Source organism: Pectinophora gossypiella, chromosome 6, assembly GCF_024362695.1.
Source record: "Pectinophora gossypiella chromosome 6, ilPecGoss1.1, whole genome shotgun sequence".
NCBI lineage: Eukaryota > Metazoa > Arthropoda > Insecta > Lepidoptera > Gelechiidae > Pectinophora > Pectinophora gossypiella.
The window spans coordinates 1,866,109-1,886,347 of NC_065409.1; the positions used below are offsets into that span (position 1 = coordinate 1,866,109).

A 20,239-nucleotide genomic window follows, 5' to 3' on the forward strand; every position below is an offset into this window, starting at 1 on the left:
ATCTGCCAAGTTCCATAGATATCAAAAGTTTTTTTTACTTGGCGATATGCCAAGTCTTTAATTTTTTTTTTTTATATTATTACTGTTTATTTCTAAATATATATATATTAGAAGTAATATTATGAAAGCATAAGTTTTTACCTTTACAAAAAGTTTTCAATTTATATACAGTACTCAATCAAAAAGCTCAATTAAAAATACTCCCTTTTATCACCTCTCGACCGAATGTGCCCATCACGCTCGCAGCGTTGCCCCGTTGGATGACAGTCTTTAATTGTAAATGAAAACAAACTCATTAATTATTCCAAAATATTTTGAGTCTGTGCCATAATTTAAAAAGTATAAGTTTGACGTTTCGTGAAAATGTTTTATTTTTGTATTTATTATTTTCAATAAATTGTGCCCTAAATTTACATGGTGCACATTTCAGTTAGTGTTTCTCGTTACAGTCTTCCATTATTTTAGTTTGCAATGATGATATCACGGGCGAAGCACCGCTCCTCGGTGGAAGTTTGCGCGGATTGTGGAGCTTCAGGTTTGAGCGACGTTCTAGTTGTCTAGCTGCCTTATATGTCGTGTATTTTGAGTGCTCATAATATTTTCTTGTACGTGCAGATCCTTCATGGGCCTCGATCAACCGGGGGCTGCTGTTATGTGCGGAATGCTGTAGCGTCCATCGTAGTATGGGCCGCCACATATCTCATGTAAAATCTTTGCGGCAAGGCACCTGGCCGCCTTCTCTTCTGGCTGTACGTTTTTAAATTACTTAATAATTTTATTTTTAACTCAGTAAAAATATATTAATGATAATATTTTAATATTTATATATTTATTGTAGATGGTCCAAGCACTAACAGCACAGAATGTGAACAGCATCTGGGAGCACTCTCTGCTGGACGCATCAGCTCCTAAACACTTACGGAAGAAGCCACAACCTAAAGACCCTTTGCAGTGAGTATATGGGCTTTTCAACAAAACATAAATTGTTACCATTATAATTCTCATTTGTTTTTACTTTAATTATTATTGAAAAGTAAAAATTACACTGAATGGAACAGACTTAAGATATTATAAATATACATATACAGTTTAGTATCCTATAAAACATGCTGTAAAATATTATTTTATTTATTTACATTTGAGTATTCATTGCTGAAACTCATCCACTAAAATATTTTAGAACCTGATATCTTTATTACTAACTTATAAACCACAAAAACTTATTTTCTCCTAGCCCGGTAAAGTCCGAATTCATCCTGGCAAAGCACCTGAGACTGGCTTACATCTTGCGAGCACGACGTGACGAGCCCCCCAATGAGCTGGGGCGGAATCTCCACAGCGCTGTGCGGAGCTCTTCCCTCGACACTGCCATGAGACTCCTGGCACAGGGGGCTGATCCTAACTATTATAATCAGGTAATAATCTTCATTTTATTCTTATACTTTCAACTTGTGACACAATACTTTTTCATTGAAGAAAATTACAAATAAATCATTAATTTTAAAGGCACCCATACTGCTAAGAAATATTTTTTTACATGTAACTTTAGGCCTGTGGGATCCATGCTGAAGCTGATATTTAAATATATGTACATAGTTAACATAAACAGCCTATACATCCCACTGCTGGGCACAGGCCTTTGGTTGATTGAGGGGATGTTTAAATATATTCAAAAGATTTTCATTAGAAAGATGAATTGTTGTTGTTGTTGATTTTTGTTGGTTGCCTGGAAGAAATTGCTTTAGAGCAATAAGGCCGCCCAAATTGTACTGTACTCATATGTTTTGTCTGATTGTTGAAATTTTAGTTTTGTGCAATAAAGTATATTTGATTTGATTTGATGAATACAATCAAAGCAAGGAGAAGCAATTGATTTCTATTTATTGGGCTTACAAAACCAAAAATGCATAACATGCATATTTCCCATTGTGGTAGGTAGAGACCACAGAACTCCACTTACCTACTATGATCCTGTCATACCACTTTCCCTTCTTCCACTCATCAAAGACTTCATGAATGCTCGCCAGTTTAGAGAAAAACAGGAAATCCTACTTCCAAAATAGCTAATGACTATGTAGGTGTGCAGTATGGCCATCACACATTGTGTTAATTCCCCTCTGACCATTTAAATTAAGCAATCAACCTGATGGTTAGTCATGGTTTTAATTAATGATGCTGTTTGAAATTACTGTTAATTTATTATTATCCTTAAACAAGACTTAATAAATGATTAGTTATTTTTTAATTATTTTACTGATTAGTATTTTAAATAGGAAGATTAGTAATATTATTTTATTCTTCTATTTAACTTATTTATTTCAATTAAAAAACTAAACAATATTATATTTTATTCTTATTTATTCTTCTACATATATAAATGTTTGATCAATAAGATATTGATATTTATAATTATAACTGTGGTGTTATAATTGACATTGACATGTTAAATGTTTCAAGCAACAATTGAAGGTTAAATATAATGTCTCTGTTGCTAGATCTACACTAATATTATACGTAAATGCGAAAGTAACAATAGTTTTTGTACTATGCAGGATTCTTTTAGTGACAAATATTTTTTTTAACTTTTAATTGTTTGGCTTACCTAATTATAATTATTTATTATGTTTAAGCCTAAAAAATATGAAACAGTAACTCTTAGATTGCTCTATCTGACAATTCACCTTATGTTACCAATGTTGTACCACTAAAAGTATATGAGTATGATTATGTAATGATGTATGTGTGTCCCGGGTCAGGAGAAGGGCACGATGTGTCTCCACGTGGCGTGCCGCGCGGGGCAGGCGGCGCAGGCCGAGCTGCTGGCGTGCTGGGGCGCCGCGCCCGCCGCCAGGGACCACGCCGGCTGCACGCCCGCCGACTGCGCCAGGTACACATAACCAGTATTCATAAATAAATAGCCTAAAGTCGTTAGATAGAATACAATGGGAAATTAATTGTCATTTCTCCTTTTACAAAAATGCAATCCGACACCATACTCCTTACAATCTGTACTATCATAGACAATATATCCTATTTAAAAGAAACTTCCTTGCCTCCTAAATTCATACCATAAACAAATTCCCATTCATTATCCTTCCATATAGTATTCTCTCTTACGTTCAATCAGTCTTATGTTCCGTTCTAGTCACTTACATATACTCACTGAGTCCCACTGATGGGCACACGCCTCCCCTCAACCAACTGGAGGCGGTATGGAGGGTTCGATTCCCGATGGGGACAATGTTCCTTCGTCTACAAAATTTTAATTGTTGTAGAGGAAGCATTTATCAATGAATTTTTTACTAGTTTTAAATGTTTTATTGAATGTTGTACTGTATTTTTAAGTTACCTGTAATTGTCTAATTGTAATTGTGTTGTGTTTAATTTTGTTTATTGTACGTTTTGGTGTATAACTGTCAGTACAATAAATGTGTGTAAATAAATAAAAAGTTTGGTTCAATGAAATGTGCATCAACATGTCTGTGTGAGCTCGTATTTATGTTTAAAAATACCGTCTTAATTCGACTTTTAGACAAACTACAATATTAATCCAAAGTAATTGTAAACAAAATTACTGCATTACAGTAGTCAAAGGTCACTAACATTTCAAACTATTATTTATCTATTCATCAGCCGACATATCTCGAACAATGACGATTATTTCACTTTAACAATTAGCGTTCCTTGCATAGCGCGTAGGGTATTTACGAAAACAATGGGCTAGATTCCAACTAGTCAAATCAGTTACTTTTTACTAAACGTCACAACACAAAATTACCGCGGGATTTGTATGAAAATGCACACTGTGACGTCATAGAAAAACGTGATAAAATGTCGGATTTATTATTACGTTTCTCTTGATTAAAATGATAAATAAGTCACTGTGGTCCTGTGTATACCGGCTTGCTTTTCAATCAGGGAGCGCTGGTTCGTACCGGACTTGCACCAATGAGTTATAGATTTATCATAAGTGCAGTTTTCACTAACACAGTTGGCTCGACCATTATAGACGGCGATACGGCTCACCACCTACCATGTTGGTCTAACAGAAACTCGGTGAGGTGTGGGTACTTAGTTCATCTTGTGATGGATGTACCTCTGACTAAACCTGTTTAGGTTTGGTCTTGTAATTAAACTCCCAACATGAAATAATTAGAATGATTGGTAATGTGTATAATACTTGTTACACAGAGCGAGAGAAAGTGACGGAATAAAAAGTCTAATCTAATCTAGTCTACAAGACCCCCTGCTCAGGCGTCGAGGTAGACCTCGAAAGAGATGGCGTGACGACTTGGACGCATACCGGAGGGACTGGCCGGAGTACGCACAGGACCGCGAAAAATGGAAAGAGGAAGGGGAGGTCTTTGCCCAGTAGAATAAAAAGTAACATACTAAAAATAAAATAATATTTTGGTTAGTAAATCACCTCCGGTTGATGGAGGAGCGGCTTGTGCCCAGCAGTGGGACATAGACTGTTTACGTTTTATCTTTTGGTTGGTGTTGCCAACAACCCCTACCGCAATCAGGATATACTCGTGAGATTGTTATGCTAATGTTTCATCATCCGTATTCAGACAAGGCGGTCACATGGAACTGGCGGAGCGTATGACGGAGCTGGTGTACGAGGCGACGGACCGCATGATATACCTGCTGACGGGCACGAAGCCCGAGCACGCGGCCGGCCGGCACTACATCGTGCCGCGGGCGCACGACACGCACGAGATGACCGACGTCGCCAAAGCGGCGAGAGGCAAGCTGCAGTTGGTACGTCTTCTGTCGACTTCACACATCTCGAGGCTTTATAAGCGTTCTATATCGTAACAGGACTCCGATACCGACCCCGCCGGCGTGGTCGACGATTTCCCTCAATCAGCGCTTATCGCTATCGACCCACTAGGGTCGATTAATTCTTTCAAATATTTTACCTCTCAGACGACGCCCTGAGCCGAGGTTCGCGCCCACCTGGACACCCTCAGGCCTGTTGTCTTAAACGTCGTACTGAGCCTTCAGCGCTCCCCATTTGTCCGGCCAAGTAGTTACTGCCATCTGCGGCAAATCTACAATAAGTCACGTCAAAAAAAATTACATCGTAACGAATCGTAACGAATACTTAGGGGGATGATTTTTGACCATGATTCTGAGTTAATATCAATTGGAATTTGCCATCTGTCTTTATTTAATAATTGGAATTTCATATTTTATTTTCAACATATTACACGATCCATTTCTAGATTAGCAAATACAAACATACCAATCTTTATTGGTAACGTAAACTACATGTCATTGGAAGTACATTAATTAAGTGTATACATTATTATAGCAAAGAAATTCATTAAAGTCTTTTATGAGCTTTTTAAAAGATTGGTTGGACGCTGCATCTGTTTTTTGTTTTATTTTTTTGTGTTTTGTAGCATTTTATAATTTATCTTTGACCCAGTGAACTACGGTACTTGTGAATAAAAAAATATAAATTTTGTTCCAGTTGCCGAATCACCTGTTCGAAGAGCTGGTGATGGACATATATGATGAGATCGATCGCCGGGAAACAGAAGCCAGTGAGTGACTAATTAGCTATATTCTTCCATCCTTCTTCTTCTATCTTGTGGGTTTTGAGGTGAATTACCAACCTTATCAACCCCGGTGTCAGGGTTATTATTGAGCCGCCAAAGGCCCCTGACATGGCTCATGTAACGACTACTTACACCAGTAACCAGCACGTTCCGTCCTTATCCAGCCTTATTTATTATTTTATTTGGGGGTCGGTGTTTCTAAACTTACATAAACAGCCTATATACGTCCCACTGCTGGGCACACGCCTCCCCTCAATCAACAAAAGTGGATTTTTCCGTCGGATTATTCATGAAAAAGTGTTTTTTTTAATTATTTTCCATTCTATACTTTTCCAACAGGAAATTCCACTTGATATTAACTCTGAAGCATCCCCCAAAGGTTTAGTTATGATGTTACTAACACCGTGTACATATAATAAAGTTTTTAAATAATCTTCTCCACAGTCTGGCAAACATCAGCGAGCGGGCTGGAGCGGTGCGGAGTGGCGTTCCTACCAGTGAACCCCGCGCTCTCGGCGCCTCGCAACCAGGGTAGACAGAAACTAGCGAGGCTGTCTACGACTGAATTACACGCCTTGTTGAGGGATGTACTACTCGATGCTACTAGGAGGCAGCATATAGCTACCTTGCAACCTAGAGGTATTATAATCAGTTTTATGTACACCTTCTTTACACTAATAAGGCCGGTGTTTCGATGTTAGCTAAGAATTCGATTCGTACGCACATACAAAATACAAATATACTTTTTGCACCAAAATAAAAAAGAAATATTTACAAAAGGTTCTTAACTAGGTACATGGCAAATGGTGGCCTTATCGCTTAAAGAGATTCTTAAAGACAACCATAAGGCGAGGAAATATGTAAAAATTAAAGATGTGGGTGCAAACTATAAGCACATGTAGGTCTATTTTCTTAATGTCTTTCGCCAATAATCCCCAATTGGGTCGTGTACTAGGTTCAAAATAAATAATGAAATTCTAATATTACACACGGTGCGGCTCGCCATTTCTGTTTCTTGAACTTGGCTTGACACGCGACCGCGTGTCTAGATAACTAAATAAAGACAGAGTGTAAAATTATATTAACGAAAAACATTGAATATAATCGTGTACTAGGTCGTCAAGACGTCATTCTGTGACGTCAGTGTGTTTTTTTTTTTTTTAAATCCATAGTAATTTCGTGTTTTGACGTTTAGTAAAAAGTAACTGATTTGACTAGTTGGAAACTAGCCTATTCGAATTCTGATACACGATAAATCTAATGACTGATGCACATCTTAACCATCATCATCATCAGCCGTACGACGCCCACCGCTGGGCATAGGCCTCCCCCAAGGACATCAACATCACACCAACCAATAAATCGGTAATTCTTTATTTCACAAATACAAACTCAGGATATGTACAGACACGAATAAAATAAGCACAATAAGCGGCCTTATTGCGAAAAAGCAATTATTGCCAGGCAACCTTAGGGAGAACGAACTTAAAAATCCCTGGTCATTACGTGATTCCTTATTGACTTTTCTGATTGTCCCAGGGCTAACAGGGCCGATGAACCCGCTGCTGTCAGCGAGCCACTTGAAGCACATCTCTCAGATGTCCGACGACGAGCCGCTGTACGACTCCGTGGCCTCTGATGATGACTACGCCGCGCTAGCACCCATAGACCTTGATGTAAGACATTAAAACACATTATTACACCACGGGACAGAAGAAAGAGGTCGGAAATGCCCTAACGCGCATTCAAATTCAAAAATATCTTTATTCAATAGGTAACATAGTTACACTTTGAATCGTCAATTTTTACATAACGAACGTCCGCCTAAAACTACTGCAGCTTCTCACAACCTGTATAGCCGGCCATAAAGAGGCCGTCCATTAATCATGTGATGTTTTTTTTGGCATTTTTAACCCCTTGGTGATACATGGTGAGGTTCAAGACTACCCCCCCCCCCCCCCCATCCTATATCACGTGTATTTTTTAGTACCTACCAAAATAGATAACAATAAAGCTAATATACATAAATAATAAAGTACACACCGGGATAATCGCCGGTAACAAAACATAGAATACAACGTTTGACCACATTTATTGATGTGTCATTTCATGTCTTGACGTTTATTAAATTTAACTGATTTGAGGGAAATCTACCCTATTTAAACGGGTATAAAGTAAAAAAGAAATGACTAAAATCCTCATAGCCAAGCCTGTAAAAAAGAAAAAGTTACCTGTGGGAATAGCGCTAACAGCGACCTGACGGCATGTCTTATAGCCTCCGCCCGTTCCGGCAGCCGCGGCCGCTGCTCCCGCGCCGCGGCCCACAGGTCCTGTATTCCACACAGAACAACATAACACAATCGTTGGGATAGTCCAAGGGGCCGTCCATTAATCACGTGATGTTTTTTTTTTGGCATTTATAAACCCCCCCCCATGTGATACATGGTGAGGTTCAAGACTACCCCCCCCCCCCCATCCTATATCACGTGTATTTTTTAGTACCTACCAAAATAATTGCACGAAGCGCCACTTTTCGGTTCAGTATCGCGCGTTTGCCGAAAAAATAAATACTCGTGATATATTACTACACCCCCCCTCCCCCCTTATGATATTTCTGTGATTTTTTCATGGACCCCTCCCCCCTTTCGAGCCTCGCATGATCAATGGACGGCCCCATAGCCATTTTGTACGAGAACCGCTGTCGGATCAACCCCACTCTCTTACTCCTGAAGACAGATAACTACGATAGCTCTACTACTTCTCATGCCATAGTCACTTTACCGGCAAAGTATATTTTATGTGACAGGCCGCAATTTTATCATAATTAAAACACATAATAACTTAGGTCTTACCGCGTTTAAAGCAGTGATATGAGACTCCCGATAATTCGACACTGTTGCAAGTGCTGTTGCAGTGAGTTATCTATTTAATTATTTATTCAGATATCCAACAGCATTAATATTTGAATTAAGTATCATTCAAATAATATATAAAATTCAACTTAGGGAGTAGTGTAAGTGTCATCGAAATTGGTTCAGTAGTAGTAGAGTAGTTTGGATGTTGACGTCGGCTTAATGAAGATACATAGATCGAAAGAAATTCGCATGGATAGGAGGAGGACCCAATGGGTTAACACGCACGTCACGACTTGACAACAGCTGCGAGTTGTTTATTGATTTAAATTTTCTCTTTGTTGGTTCTAGTAAGTAAGTAAAGTAAAATCTTTATTTCCTCTACAAATAATAAAACACATGGATACATAAATACATACAAAAATACAATATTTGTAGAGGCTGGAGCCTAAACTAGGATACCCTGTGTTTTAGGACTCCAGGCCTCCACCCCCAAAAAGTCATGGTCAAGAAAAAATAACAAAATATAAAAAATAAAGTTTTTTTTTTTAATTGTTAGACTAAATCATAAAATATTAAAATATTTCTTAAAAAGAAATACTTCTACTGAAGCAACTTGATTTTTGATGATTTGTGTGTGATATGTAATATTTGTCAAAACAGATGTCGAACCTCCTCCCGCGGACGGGCGAGGCGGTGGCCTCGACGTACAACCCGTGCCTCCCCACGGAGCACTCCACCTCGGAGGCGCGGCGCTCGCCCAGCCAACACAGCACCCCCGAGAGACACCCCGAAATAGAAACACTAAAAAAAGAACTCGACAACAGAGATTCGACCATCACTGAACTAAAGAACCAATTAAAAAACCTACAGTCTATAGTCGAACAGCTGACTAAAGAAAATAGCGTTCTAAAAACGAGTAGCGTGGAAGACGACCAGAGTGTGACGTCATTGATCTCAACCACGGACAGTGTCAACGTTCTAGAACCTTCTAAATCTCAGGAGAGAGGGAAGAGTCTAGAAACAGAGCAACTGAAGGACGAAACAGACGCGAAGTTGACGTTGAAAAGCACGCAGCGACCGGTCAGTATGTATGAGACTAGAGAGGGACCAAAGAATAACTGGCAGGTTACTAAACACCAGGTACTAATTAATAATTTTACTAATTTATTTTAACACTTTCACGGACACAGACCGCGCGGCGTTGACCTTCCATTCATAGTAGTATCACACTTGGAATTGGAACGTCGTTATTTTATGTTCTGAGGACGTGGTTTATAGACATCCTGTCCTTGAAAGTGTTAAATATAAGTAGTTTGTAGTTTTTATATGTGACACAAGATATCGATTTTGTCTTAATATATTTTTAGCGGTCGTTTTCCTTTTCTGTCGAAACTAAGTTTCAGTGGTGAAGAGTTAGACTCATGGTCCAGAGGTTTGAATGGGTAGGGATATCAACACAAAAATCACTTATTGAAATGTGATCCTTAGTTTGGTTACATTGCAGGTTGATCACCCGATTGTCCGAAAGTAAGACGAACAGTGCTTCGGAAAGTACAATAAGCAGTCGATTACTATTTAGCTAAATATGTAGTCGTTATAGGAGCCGTATCAGGGGCCTATGGCGCTTCAATAGGTTGGGTTGATTAGGGCTGATTAGGTCGGTCATTCCCTCACAACCCAGACGAGAAGTCATCGATATTTACCTATTGACCGCACCGAGATGCTCAAATCTACTCCCATCATATTAACTCTTTCGACATATCTCCTAATATCATATCGGCCTCCGTGGACCAGTGGTTGAGCGCTGTGCTCACGATCCGGAGGTCCCGGGTTCGAATCTCGGCGGGGACATCACAAAAATCACTTTGTGATCCCTAGTTTGGTTAGGACATTACAGGCTGATCACCTGATTGTCCAAAAAGTAAGATGATCCGTGCTTCGGAAGGCACGTTAAGCCGTTGGTCCCGGTTATTACTGACTGATGTAAGTATGTAGTCGTTAAATGAGTCATGTCAGGGGCCTTTGGCGGCTCAGTAATAACCCTGACAACATTGATGAGGTTGGTAATCCACCTGACAATCCACACGATAGAAGAAGATATCGGATTTTGTGTCACGTGTAATTTTAGATTAACATAGTAGTTTAGCCGCTAAGTAGAAGTACTGAGGTGTGAGTTTAGAGCGAACTAAATGTACACTAAACTATAAATTCCCTTTGTGTTGAAATACATCTAGTCGCAGCGCCTTGCGCCTTCCAATGCTTCTATCATTTTCTGTCACTCAGAACCATCATTTGCTAGAGTGAGATAAATAGCGTTTGTGCGACCGCACTTCGCAACCTCGTCGATTCCGCCGCGTGTGGACTCTTTATCCCGCTCTAGCAAATTACGGTTCTGAATGATGGAAAAGGATACAACTATAGGAAATGGCGATGGTGCTGCCAGATGTAATTCAATCCTAACTAAATAAGCTGCTTATTACAAAATTACATAAAATCGCGCCTGACTTGGTTTCGGTAACATCTTAAATAATTAAAAACAATAATTAAATTGGAATGTAGTTAAAACGTCTTTGTCTTTAAGTTTTTTTTTTTTTTTTTTGAGAAAACAGTAGGTCCCATTATAAATAAGCTAAAATGAAGCGGTGTCAAATCAGAAAGGAAAATTGGTAAATTACCCGTTGTACTCATCCAACACCTCACCCCAACCCATTGGGTATTCCGCGCGTGAGTTTATGGATGTGTGTATGTATGTATGTACTTATTAAAGAAAGACAGATATCAAGAAAAGAAGAAGGAGAATTCTCCATCTGATGTCTCGTCAAACAAGGACAGAAATAAGAACTCTACATCTGATCTAAGCGCTTCAGAATGAGACAATTACACGATTTAATTTGACTAAAAAAGTATAGGTATATAAGAAAAATACTATGCTAATTATTTTTTACCTTACTTAATCACGACCCGTTAAAAATAGTGTACTATTTCATTTGACTGTTTGTGTCAAACAATCAGATATTATGTCCTTACCTTTTTTATTTATTAAACTGGTCGCACTATTGTGCGGATTATTTGTCGTACGAATTCATATGTTACACGTACGAACACTGCGACCAGAAACTGTAATTTCAACAAGACCAATCCGCGTCTACCCAAACCCCTAAAAAATAAATAATATTTCAGTTGACAACCCTGACGGGACTCGATCGGTCGTTGACCCAGAGCGTACTCGAAGGCGCATGCGCGGCCGACGTTGTGCCGAGTCCGGACCTGGTTCAGAGGCGCGCCGAGTCCGTGACGAGAGGCATACAGGTATGTTGAGCCGCAGCTGGTATACTTGCCTTGCACGTGCCAGTTACTTTCGTGTGCGTACTTTAACTGGCATGCGAGTAGATTGCATGGATACATTTTCCAGACATTCTCTTTGGACAAATGTCTTTTCTATACTTGACTCTGGCAGTAATGGTTGTCTGTACGACGACCGGTTGTCATAAACCATAAAGTTGAAGTTGAGTAGATTGCACTACATTTAATATTCGCCATACTAAACAGTCATGAGCAATATAATGTACTCACTTTAGGACTCTGTCGCACTAACATATTTGACATTTAGTGAGACTTACATGGTACCAAAGTGTATACATATTAATGCTCGTGACCGTACAAGTTTAGCTTGCATATTTCTTTGAATGTCACCTGTATTTACTGTGGAGGTCCGGATTCGATTCCCGACGGCGACGTTGTCGAAATTACTTCTTGAGATTGTCTTTCTTTGGTTGAATCATCTGATTGTCCGTAAAAGTAACATGGTTCCATGCTTCGGAAGGCACGTTAAGCCGTTGGTCTACTGGCCCTAAACCATCTCCATTAACTCCGGCCAAGTAGTTAATGCCGTATGCGGTAAATCTACAATAAGTCACGTCAAAAAAAGAGGCCTGTGGAACGCTGTAAATTTTTATTATGTATGACTCGGTGAAGCGTGGGTGCTTACTTCATCATGCGATGGAAAAAAATCACGAAATATCATAAGGGGGGAGGGGGGGGGGGGGTGTAGTAATATATCACGAGTATTTTTTTATTTTTAATTTTTTCTTATTTTGAATTTTATTTTTTCGGCAAACGCGCGACACTGAATCGAAAAGCGGCGTTTCGTGCAATTATTTTGATAGGTACTAAAGAATACACGTGATATAGGATGGGGGGGGGTAGTCTTGAACGTCACCATGTATCACCGGGGGGGGGGGGGGTAAAAATGCCAAAAAAAAAAAAGAACATCACATGATTAATGGACGGCCTCTTGGACTATCCCAACGATCGTGAGCGTGTTGTGTTATGTTGTTCTGTGTGGCATACAGGACCTGTGGGCCGCGGCGCGGGAGCAGCGGCCGCGGCTGCCGGAACGGGCGGAGGCTATAAGACATGCCGTCAGATCGCTGTTAGCGCTATTCCCACAGGTAACTTTTTCTTTTTTACAGGCTTGGCTATGAGGATTTTAGCCATTTCTTTTTTACTTTATACCCGTTTAAATAGGGTAGTTTTCCTTCAAATCAGTTACAATTTAATAAAACGTCAAGACATGAAATGATACACATCAATAAACGTGGTCAAACGTTGTACTCTTTATGTTACCGGCGATTATCCCGGTGTGTACTTTATTATTTATGTATATTAGCTTTATTGTTATCTATTTGTGGGTTCCCCCCAGACGTGCGCGGAGCCAGAGCTGTCTGCGGTGCTGTCGCAGCTGCGCGCGGCGTGCGCGGAGGTGTGCGCGGCGTGCGCGGCGCCGTCGCCGCTGCACGAGGTGCGCGCGGCCGCCTACGACCTGGCCAAGGCCACCAAGACGCTCGTCACGCACTTCCAGCCCGCCTCCTAGCGAACGCACGCGCACTACACCACCGTCTAGGTGTAGTCCGGTATGACACCTGCTCTTAACCACTTCTAGTTTATCCCCTAGACACCTATTTATCATCAATACATACATAATAACGACCCGCTAGCGTCGATTAATTCATCCAATATGATCCCCTCAGACGACGCCCTGAGCCGAGGTTCGCGCCCAACTGGGCACCCTCAGGCCTGTTGTCTTAAATTTTGTACCGGGTGAGAGCCCTCAGCGCTCCCCATTTGTCCGCCCAAGTAGTTTATGCCATCTGCGGCAAATCTACAATAAATCACGTCAAAAAAAATTAGATTGTTCCTGCGTGTTCGTACGTGTACGCACGAGTTGAGTGGAGTTGATAATGAAAGTGTGACTTGCCTAAAGCGCTTTAAAACTCCATTTACAATGAAAGTGAGCGTGCGGACTCGATGCGAAATGACACAGCAATGTGGGTTTCCTCACGATGTTTTCCTTCACGTGATAATAATTTATGATACAAACATGAATTCGCAAACGAATTTGACAATCATTGATTGAGGCCTGTGCTGGATTCGAATCTGCGACCTCAAAGTAAGCGCTACCAACTGGGCTACCACGGTTCCGTCTTATTGACAAGAGTTTTGTTAAAATATGGCATGTAAAATATTATAGAAAATAAAATGGTGTCTAGGGGTTCGCTAGTTTATGTTATATTTGTAGGTAGATTAAAATTAAGTATGTCCATTGGCCAGAATTAAACAAAATTTTACCTTTTTTTTCTTTTTTATCTTGTCTTAGCCTTTAGACCACGTCAGAAACACTACTTCTTATTACATATTCACTTTGGTGATCGATAGAGAATTTGTAACAATTGTACCCGTAGCTATGACAAAAGATATCAAATTGACTTAACATGATTTAGCGCTAATTCTCGCAAATGGACCAACGTATTATTTAAAGTATTTTACTGTTATTTTAAAGTGAAAACTACTTATAGACTAGAAAATAATAACTTGTGTCTTCGGAAGAAATTAACGACCTCATTATGTCTATACGGACTCAATTATCTTAGAAATAATTCAAATTTGAGCTTAACAACTATTGAACTGGAAAGTTCCAAACTTATCGACGGTATAAGAACTGCACTTCGATATATTTGAGGATTCCATTTTTAAAGACACATTCAAGCAGTTCATCTTAAAATGTAATATTGTTATTTGACTGTTGACATTGCGCACTTTTATATGCGCAATTGTTAAATAGCAATATTGCTTTTTTAAATGAATTGCTTCAATATGGCCTTTTTAGATCCTCAGCACTTGTTCTATTTTCAGCGATCAAGTGAAAATGTGTGTTTAGTCTCTACAAAGTTATCTTTTTCAAGGAAAATAGGACAATGGTTTCCCTCTTGCCTTCCGCACCGCAGTACTCTGTCTGAAGCGAGTGCGATGACGTCCAGAGTAGTCTTATTCCAAAGCCGTATTAGGACTCTTGTCTCCTGTCTCTGTGTGTAAATTAGCAAAATATATTTGCTAATATTTCTCGTATAAATTACAATTCATTATTTAGAAGAAGTAATTTTAACAATACAAGATACTTACACCCGAATTCTAAGATGTTGTTTGGAACCTTCCTCAATTTCGTCCTCAGTCGATGCGACCTTAAGCCTCAAACTGGATGACAGCGGGGGCGGCGCGGCGGCGATAGCGGCGCGGGGAGCGCGGTATAGAGTTGTGTCTCAAATGAACGCGATGTCGAAACGGCGACAACGCATTTTCGATTGTAGTTCTTTTGTTTCGTACTATTTATTATGGGCAAAAGAAGATCTGAATACCTATAATGAACATTGGAAACAACTTTTTGTTGGGTTTGAGTGGAGGAAGTATCTTAGAACATGCGTGTTAGACTCGTTGAAACAACTTTTTGTTTCCTTTGTTCATTATAGGGATTCAGATCTTCTTTTGCCCATAATAAATAGTACGAAACAAAAGAACTACAATCGAAAATGCGTTGTCGCCGTTTCGACATCGCGAGTTTCAAACGCAGAGACACCGCTCGACTAGAGCGCACCGCTCGTACCCCGCCCCCCGCGCCGCTGCCATCGAGAACACTTCAATATAAATCTTAGCATTTGAACGCGCCGCTCCCCGCACCGCCGCCGCCGCCGCGCCGCTGCCGCTGTCATCCAGTTTGAAGCCTTAAGGAAGACCTCATAGTACTCAACTGTAAATCGGTTTGTGAGACGTCGCCTCAACCTTATATCGAGTTTACTCCAGTGAGGTTAAGTAGTAGTAGTAGAGGCATTATTTTCGTATTATTTTGTTGGCAGTATGATATGCTCGACTCCAGTGAGTATGCTTAGCTGAGGCCTTGAGTGGAGGAAGTATCTTAGAACATGCGTGTTAGACTCGTTGAAAATCGAACAAGTGCCTAAAATAAAGTAAAAATTTAATAAGAAAATTTAACACGATTTCTATAACCGCTTTTCTAGCGTAGTTATACAGTTTAAAATTGAACGTTTTACAGGAAGACTGTTAGCGTAACACCAAAGTGTTTGATATGTTATAGATATTTATGTGGAGTTGATAGTTTTGATCATTGAGGCTATAGACTTGATCGTGCGATGCGGACTTATATTATTCATACGTTGACTACCAAAGAAGGCTCTGTTGGATTTAATAAGATCGAATGATATATTTCACACATGGATTTAGAATGACGCACGCGCACGTAACACTTTCAAACGTCACAATTAAATTCATTTATTCGACTTTTACAATGACTTTATGACACTAGTGAAAAGAAGAGATTATTAAACTCAACTTTTATACAAGTTTTTTCTTTAGAAAACATTCGTCGCACGGTAAAATGTCAGGAGTCGAGAGGCTTTTTTGTAACAGAGCTATTTAGAACGTCTAAGTCAACGTAGTTTAAACTCTTGCTTGGAGCTAGCATTCTTGTCAATATCATGAAAATATACTGTATCTAACATACTGGGTGTTAGTGACATCGTAACGAAAACTTTGAGGGATGAGTCAGACCATGATTCTGAGTTGATATCGAGTGGACCCCACCCTGCATACAATACAGACTAGGTATTCGAGATCGCAAATTGGAGATACCGCGGGATTGGAAATATCAATCTCGCGAGATCCCGAAATTGATACGAACTGTTGATACGAAGTCCTGAGACGGATATTATGGCGATAAGGCCTATCGCCCTTAACAATTGTCCATCATGTCACGAGTAGAAAGGACACAATCCCTCTGTCGAATTAAAAAAAAAACTTCGGCATTCATTTCCTTTTCGTAAGCTAAACAGCTTCGGAACGTATAGTTTAATCGCGCTATATATTTATTTATTTTATTCTTATTCTTATATATATTATATTTATATGAGCATCATGCTATGGCTACTTTTAGAAAATTTTATCGATCTGTTCTAAAATATATATGTTAAACAGAAATGCGCACTAAAATGTATAATATGCGTAGCTACTGTAGCTAGAAATAAATATTGGAATTGGTGTTAGTGAAAAGACTATTTATATTGGACGATGTGATTTATTATTCAGTCGATAGTGATGCAAAATACGGTTGCTCTAATCATATTAAGAATTGATAGATTTGTTGACATTGCGCACTTACTTTTACGTGCGCGTGTCAAATCGCAATATTGCTTTTTAGATGAATCGCTTCAATGTGGCCTTTTAGACCCAGTACTTTATCATCCATCAGATTTTATTTTGAACTTCAACTGTACACTTGGCAACAGAAGTATAGACATTTAGTTTTAAGAAATGAAGGTTGTCACAAATAGCTCGTTCCTTCGTTGCCGACTGTAATCTTGACGTGTTAGGTTATGTGAGTATTCGATGAAATAAGGTTAGTTATTGCTATGATTGTGATGCATTAGTTCGTTGTTTGACATACAAGTGCCATGCCTTCGCTGGAACTTATTTCTTCGGAGCTGATTACGCAAAAAATCACCATCAACGGGGAGTTTTCCACTAACTTCCATCATTGTAAACACAGATGGCGTTAACATCACTTTACGAAACTTTGTATGGGATGATAATTACGTAACGTTCCCATAATGAAGAGAAGTACTTAGAGACATATACATAATCTCACAGAGCTACAAGTATTCAAAGACAACTTGCCTCTGTTGATACGATGTCGTAAGCTAGATATGATGAACCTTATCAGCTTATTGCCCATAACATTAGTCCATCATGTTAGAAAGTCCACAATCCCTGTGTCGGATCTTACGACATGCCCGGGAAGACATGCAGCTGAACGGCTTCATGAGAAAATAACCCGATAATACAGTCCAAACCTAATTGGTTAATTATTGTTTCTGGAAACCTCGGCTACAAGAGGATATAATAAAGTAGTATTTTATCTCTTCTTATTAATAAAAAACAGAAAATATAGCGAATGATCCAAATAAATGGGACATTTTCATTTTCTTTTAATTTATTTTCTTGAATAAACTTCCAACCTACTGGATACTCCGAATTAAATATTAATATTATTTTACCTAAATGACTACCCACGTCTCACCGACCTTTCTGTTAAATCAACGTGGTAGGAGATAAGACATCGCTGTCTATAATGGTAAAGGCAACTGTGTTAGTGAAAATTGCACTGATTTAACCGACCTGGGGGTTCAAAGGGCCACATCAAAGCAATTCATCTAAAAAAGCAAAGCGATTAATTGCTTTGATGTGGTCTTTTTAGCCCCCCCAGAATTATTAAACGACTTAAAAAGTAGGAACGTTACCTAAACTTAATTGGAATTTTTGCGTAGTCAGCGAACTAAAAAACCTCACTTGTTCAAATTGGTGTAACCAAAGCGTCTATAATTATAATAATTGTCAAAATAAGCATTTAAATAATTTCTTTATAACTGTATACCTCTACTAAAAAGTATTTCTCTTTTGCACCTTCTAATCCATTCCATTATTTTATTGTGTTGTCTTTTGTTTCTTTTTTCCAGTGATTTATATTTTATTTAAGTACTTCTTCGATCAAACCATCCACAATATTAGTTTGTAAGAAACTTTATATTTATTTCGTGAATTCTAGATACGTTTTTTTATTCTACATACGTACTCATGCCTGTATTCTCAAAGGGTGGACAGAGATGCTCGTGTCTATCCACCTTATCACAAAACGAAGACTAATATATCTATCTATCTACTCAGCCTGTGTCCACCCACTGCTGGGTATAGGCCTCCTCTCTTTCCCTCCATCCTTTCCGGTCCTGTGCATCCATTGCTTTCCAGCGTACCTCACAAAGTCATCCGACCACCGGGCTGATGGTCTCGTCTCTTTCCTTTTCGGCGGATAAGAAAATGACAGGTATAACTTAAAATAAAATTAGGAGGTGTCTGCGGGAATCGGGGCCATTATCTTCAGTCTTTGTTTTGTAATAAAACTGCTAGTGAGTATGTTGGATTGTTTTATCGATGCATTGTTTTATCGATCCATACTTCCTATCGTCTTAACTAATGTGTAATTTTTATCTTCAATAGCCGCTAATGTATTTTCCGCCATGGAGTAACAATATGCTACATAAAAGAGAGAGTCCCTCGACATAGTAGAAAAGTTGACGCTAAAACGCGCGCAAATAGAACGCAAGTAGCGAGCGTTTGTACCAACTGTCAAAGTGTTCATAATGATACGACACATCGTGGCTTAGGGGACATCTCGTCCCAGTCTTAAACTGGGCCCAGGGACGAGGGTCACTAGCTGGCACTTACTTCGTTATTTATGTAAGCGTATACGGTTAGCGCCATCTAGTTACTCATGGCGAAATAGAGCAACATACTACGGTCCCTACCCATACCACGATAAAACAGCACCGGTGGTGAGCGTTGAGACGTGTTTCCGCCTTTCTATAAGAAACTAAAATTGTTTTTTATTTTGACACGTTTATACAGATAGTGAACTATTTTTGAGTTGCATGTCAGTGTGATCAGGGGCTGGTTTTAAACAATGAGGCACTTATTATCTGGGTTCAATGCTCTAACTAATCCCGCTCAAGATTTGTCTCCTTTCCTCAATAAATCAACTTCGTTCGTTACAGCATAACATACCATTACGCCTGAACCCCTCATGGGGTAGAAAGATCTCTGTCACATAACACACCTGTGTAAAGTATACACCCACTCCTCGCCAGATATGTTTAACAATGATTAAGCCTAAATAAAGTGGTTAAAACTGATCCCTGGCACATTGTTTCCTAAAATATATTGTGTATTGGTGCCTGTACCATAAAATAAATTAACGTATAGAACGGACACTCTGCCCCGTACCATTCGTATCGGTGCCAAGCTTTTACCCCGCTGAGTCTCAGTCTAAATGACCGTAAGCTGTTAAGGAGTAAGGGAGCGCGCGTAGACTGTCTCGCTCGCACTTACGCATGCGAGATTTTTGTATGGAGTGTCCGATCTGTGCCTGTACACTCGTTAGACCCACAATGCTCTAGTACCGAGTACACATTGAATTTGATAAAATCGTGCCTAAAAGTATAGTATTCATACATTTGTTAGACGAACTATACATAAGTTTAACTATTACTATGAGTTGTAGATTTTATATGACCGTTTCATATAAATTATAATCAATATATTGATAGAATAGTTACGATATATATATAGTTGATACGATGTGAATTTTAATAGTTATTGGTAAAATGTATTAGCTTTCGTACGAAATGTATTAGGGTATATTATACGCATATGTTAAGAGTATTATGTGATCACTTTATGTGCCAATGTTTATGTAAAAGACGTAGTTAGTATTAATCGGTAACACTAAGTAATCCTGTTCCCTAATTATAATAAAAGAGATGGATGTTAGAAATAGCTTTATTACTACGCTATTCAAATACTATTTATTTATTTACTATTGATAGAATGTACAATAGATCTACTTAGCTGCCGTAG

At 39.1% G+C, this 20,239-nt stretch overlaps 1 protein-coding gene across 2 annotated transcripts; it reads left to right on the forward strand.

Moving 5' to 3' along the window:
- The first annotated feature begins 351 nt into the window (after positions 1-351).
- Positions 352-14,057, forward strand: LOC126367313 (ARF GTPase-activating protein Git). Of its 2 annotated transcripts, none has more exons than XM_050010782.1 (13): positions 352-535; positions 616-749; positions 839-951; positions 1,235-1,415; positions 2,757-2,887; positions 4,575-4,764; positions 5,483-5,555; positions 6,015-6,209; positions 7,110-7,246; positions 9,086-9,565; positions 11,606-11,734; positions 12,778-12,876; positions 13,128-14,057. In XM_050010782.1, exons 1-13 carry the CDS (start codon positions 472-474, stop codon positions 13,296-13,298), a joined length of 2,097 nt encoding a protein of 698 aa, XP_049866739.1. In that variant the 5' UTR covers positions 352-471; the 3' UTR covers positions 13,299-14,057. The 2 variants fall into 2 exon arrangements, with proteins under 2 accessions (XP_049866739.1, XP_049866740.1); XM_050010783.1 differs by having other exon boundaries at positions 9,086-9,505.
- The last annotated feature ends 6,182 nt before the right edge of the window (positions 14,058-20,239 follow it).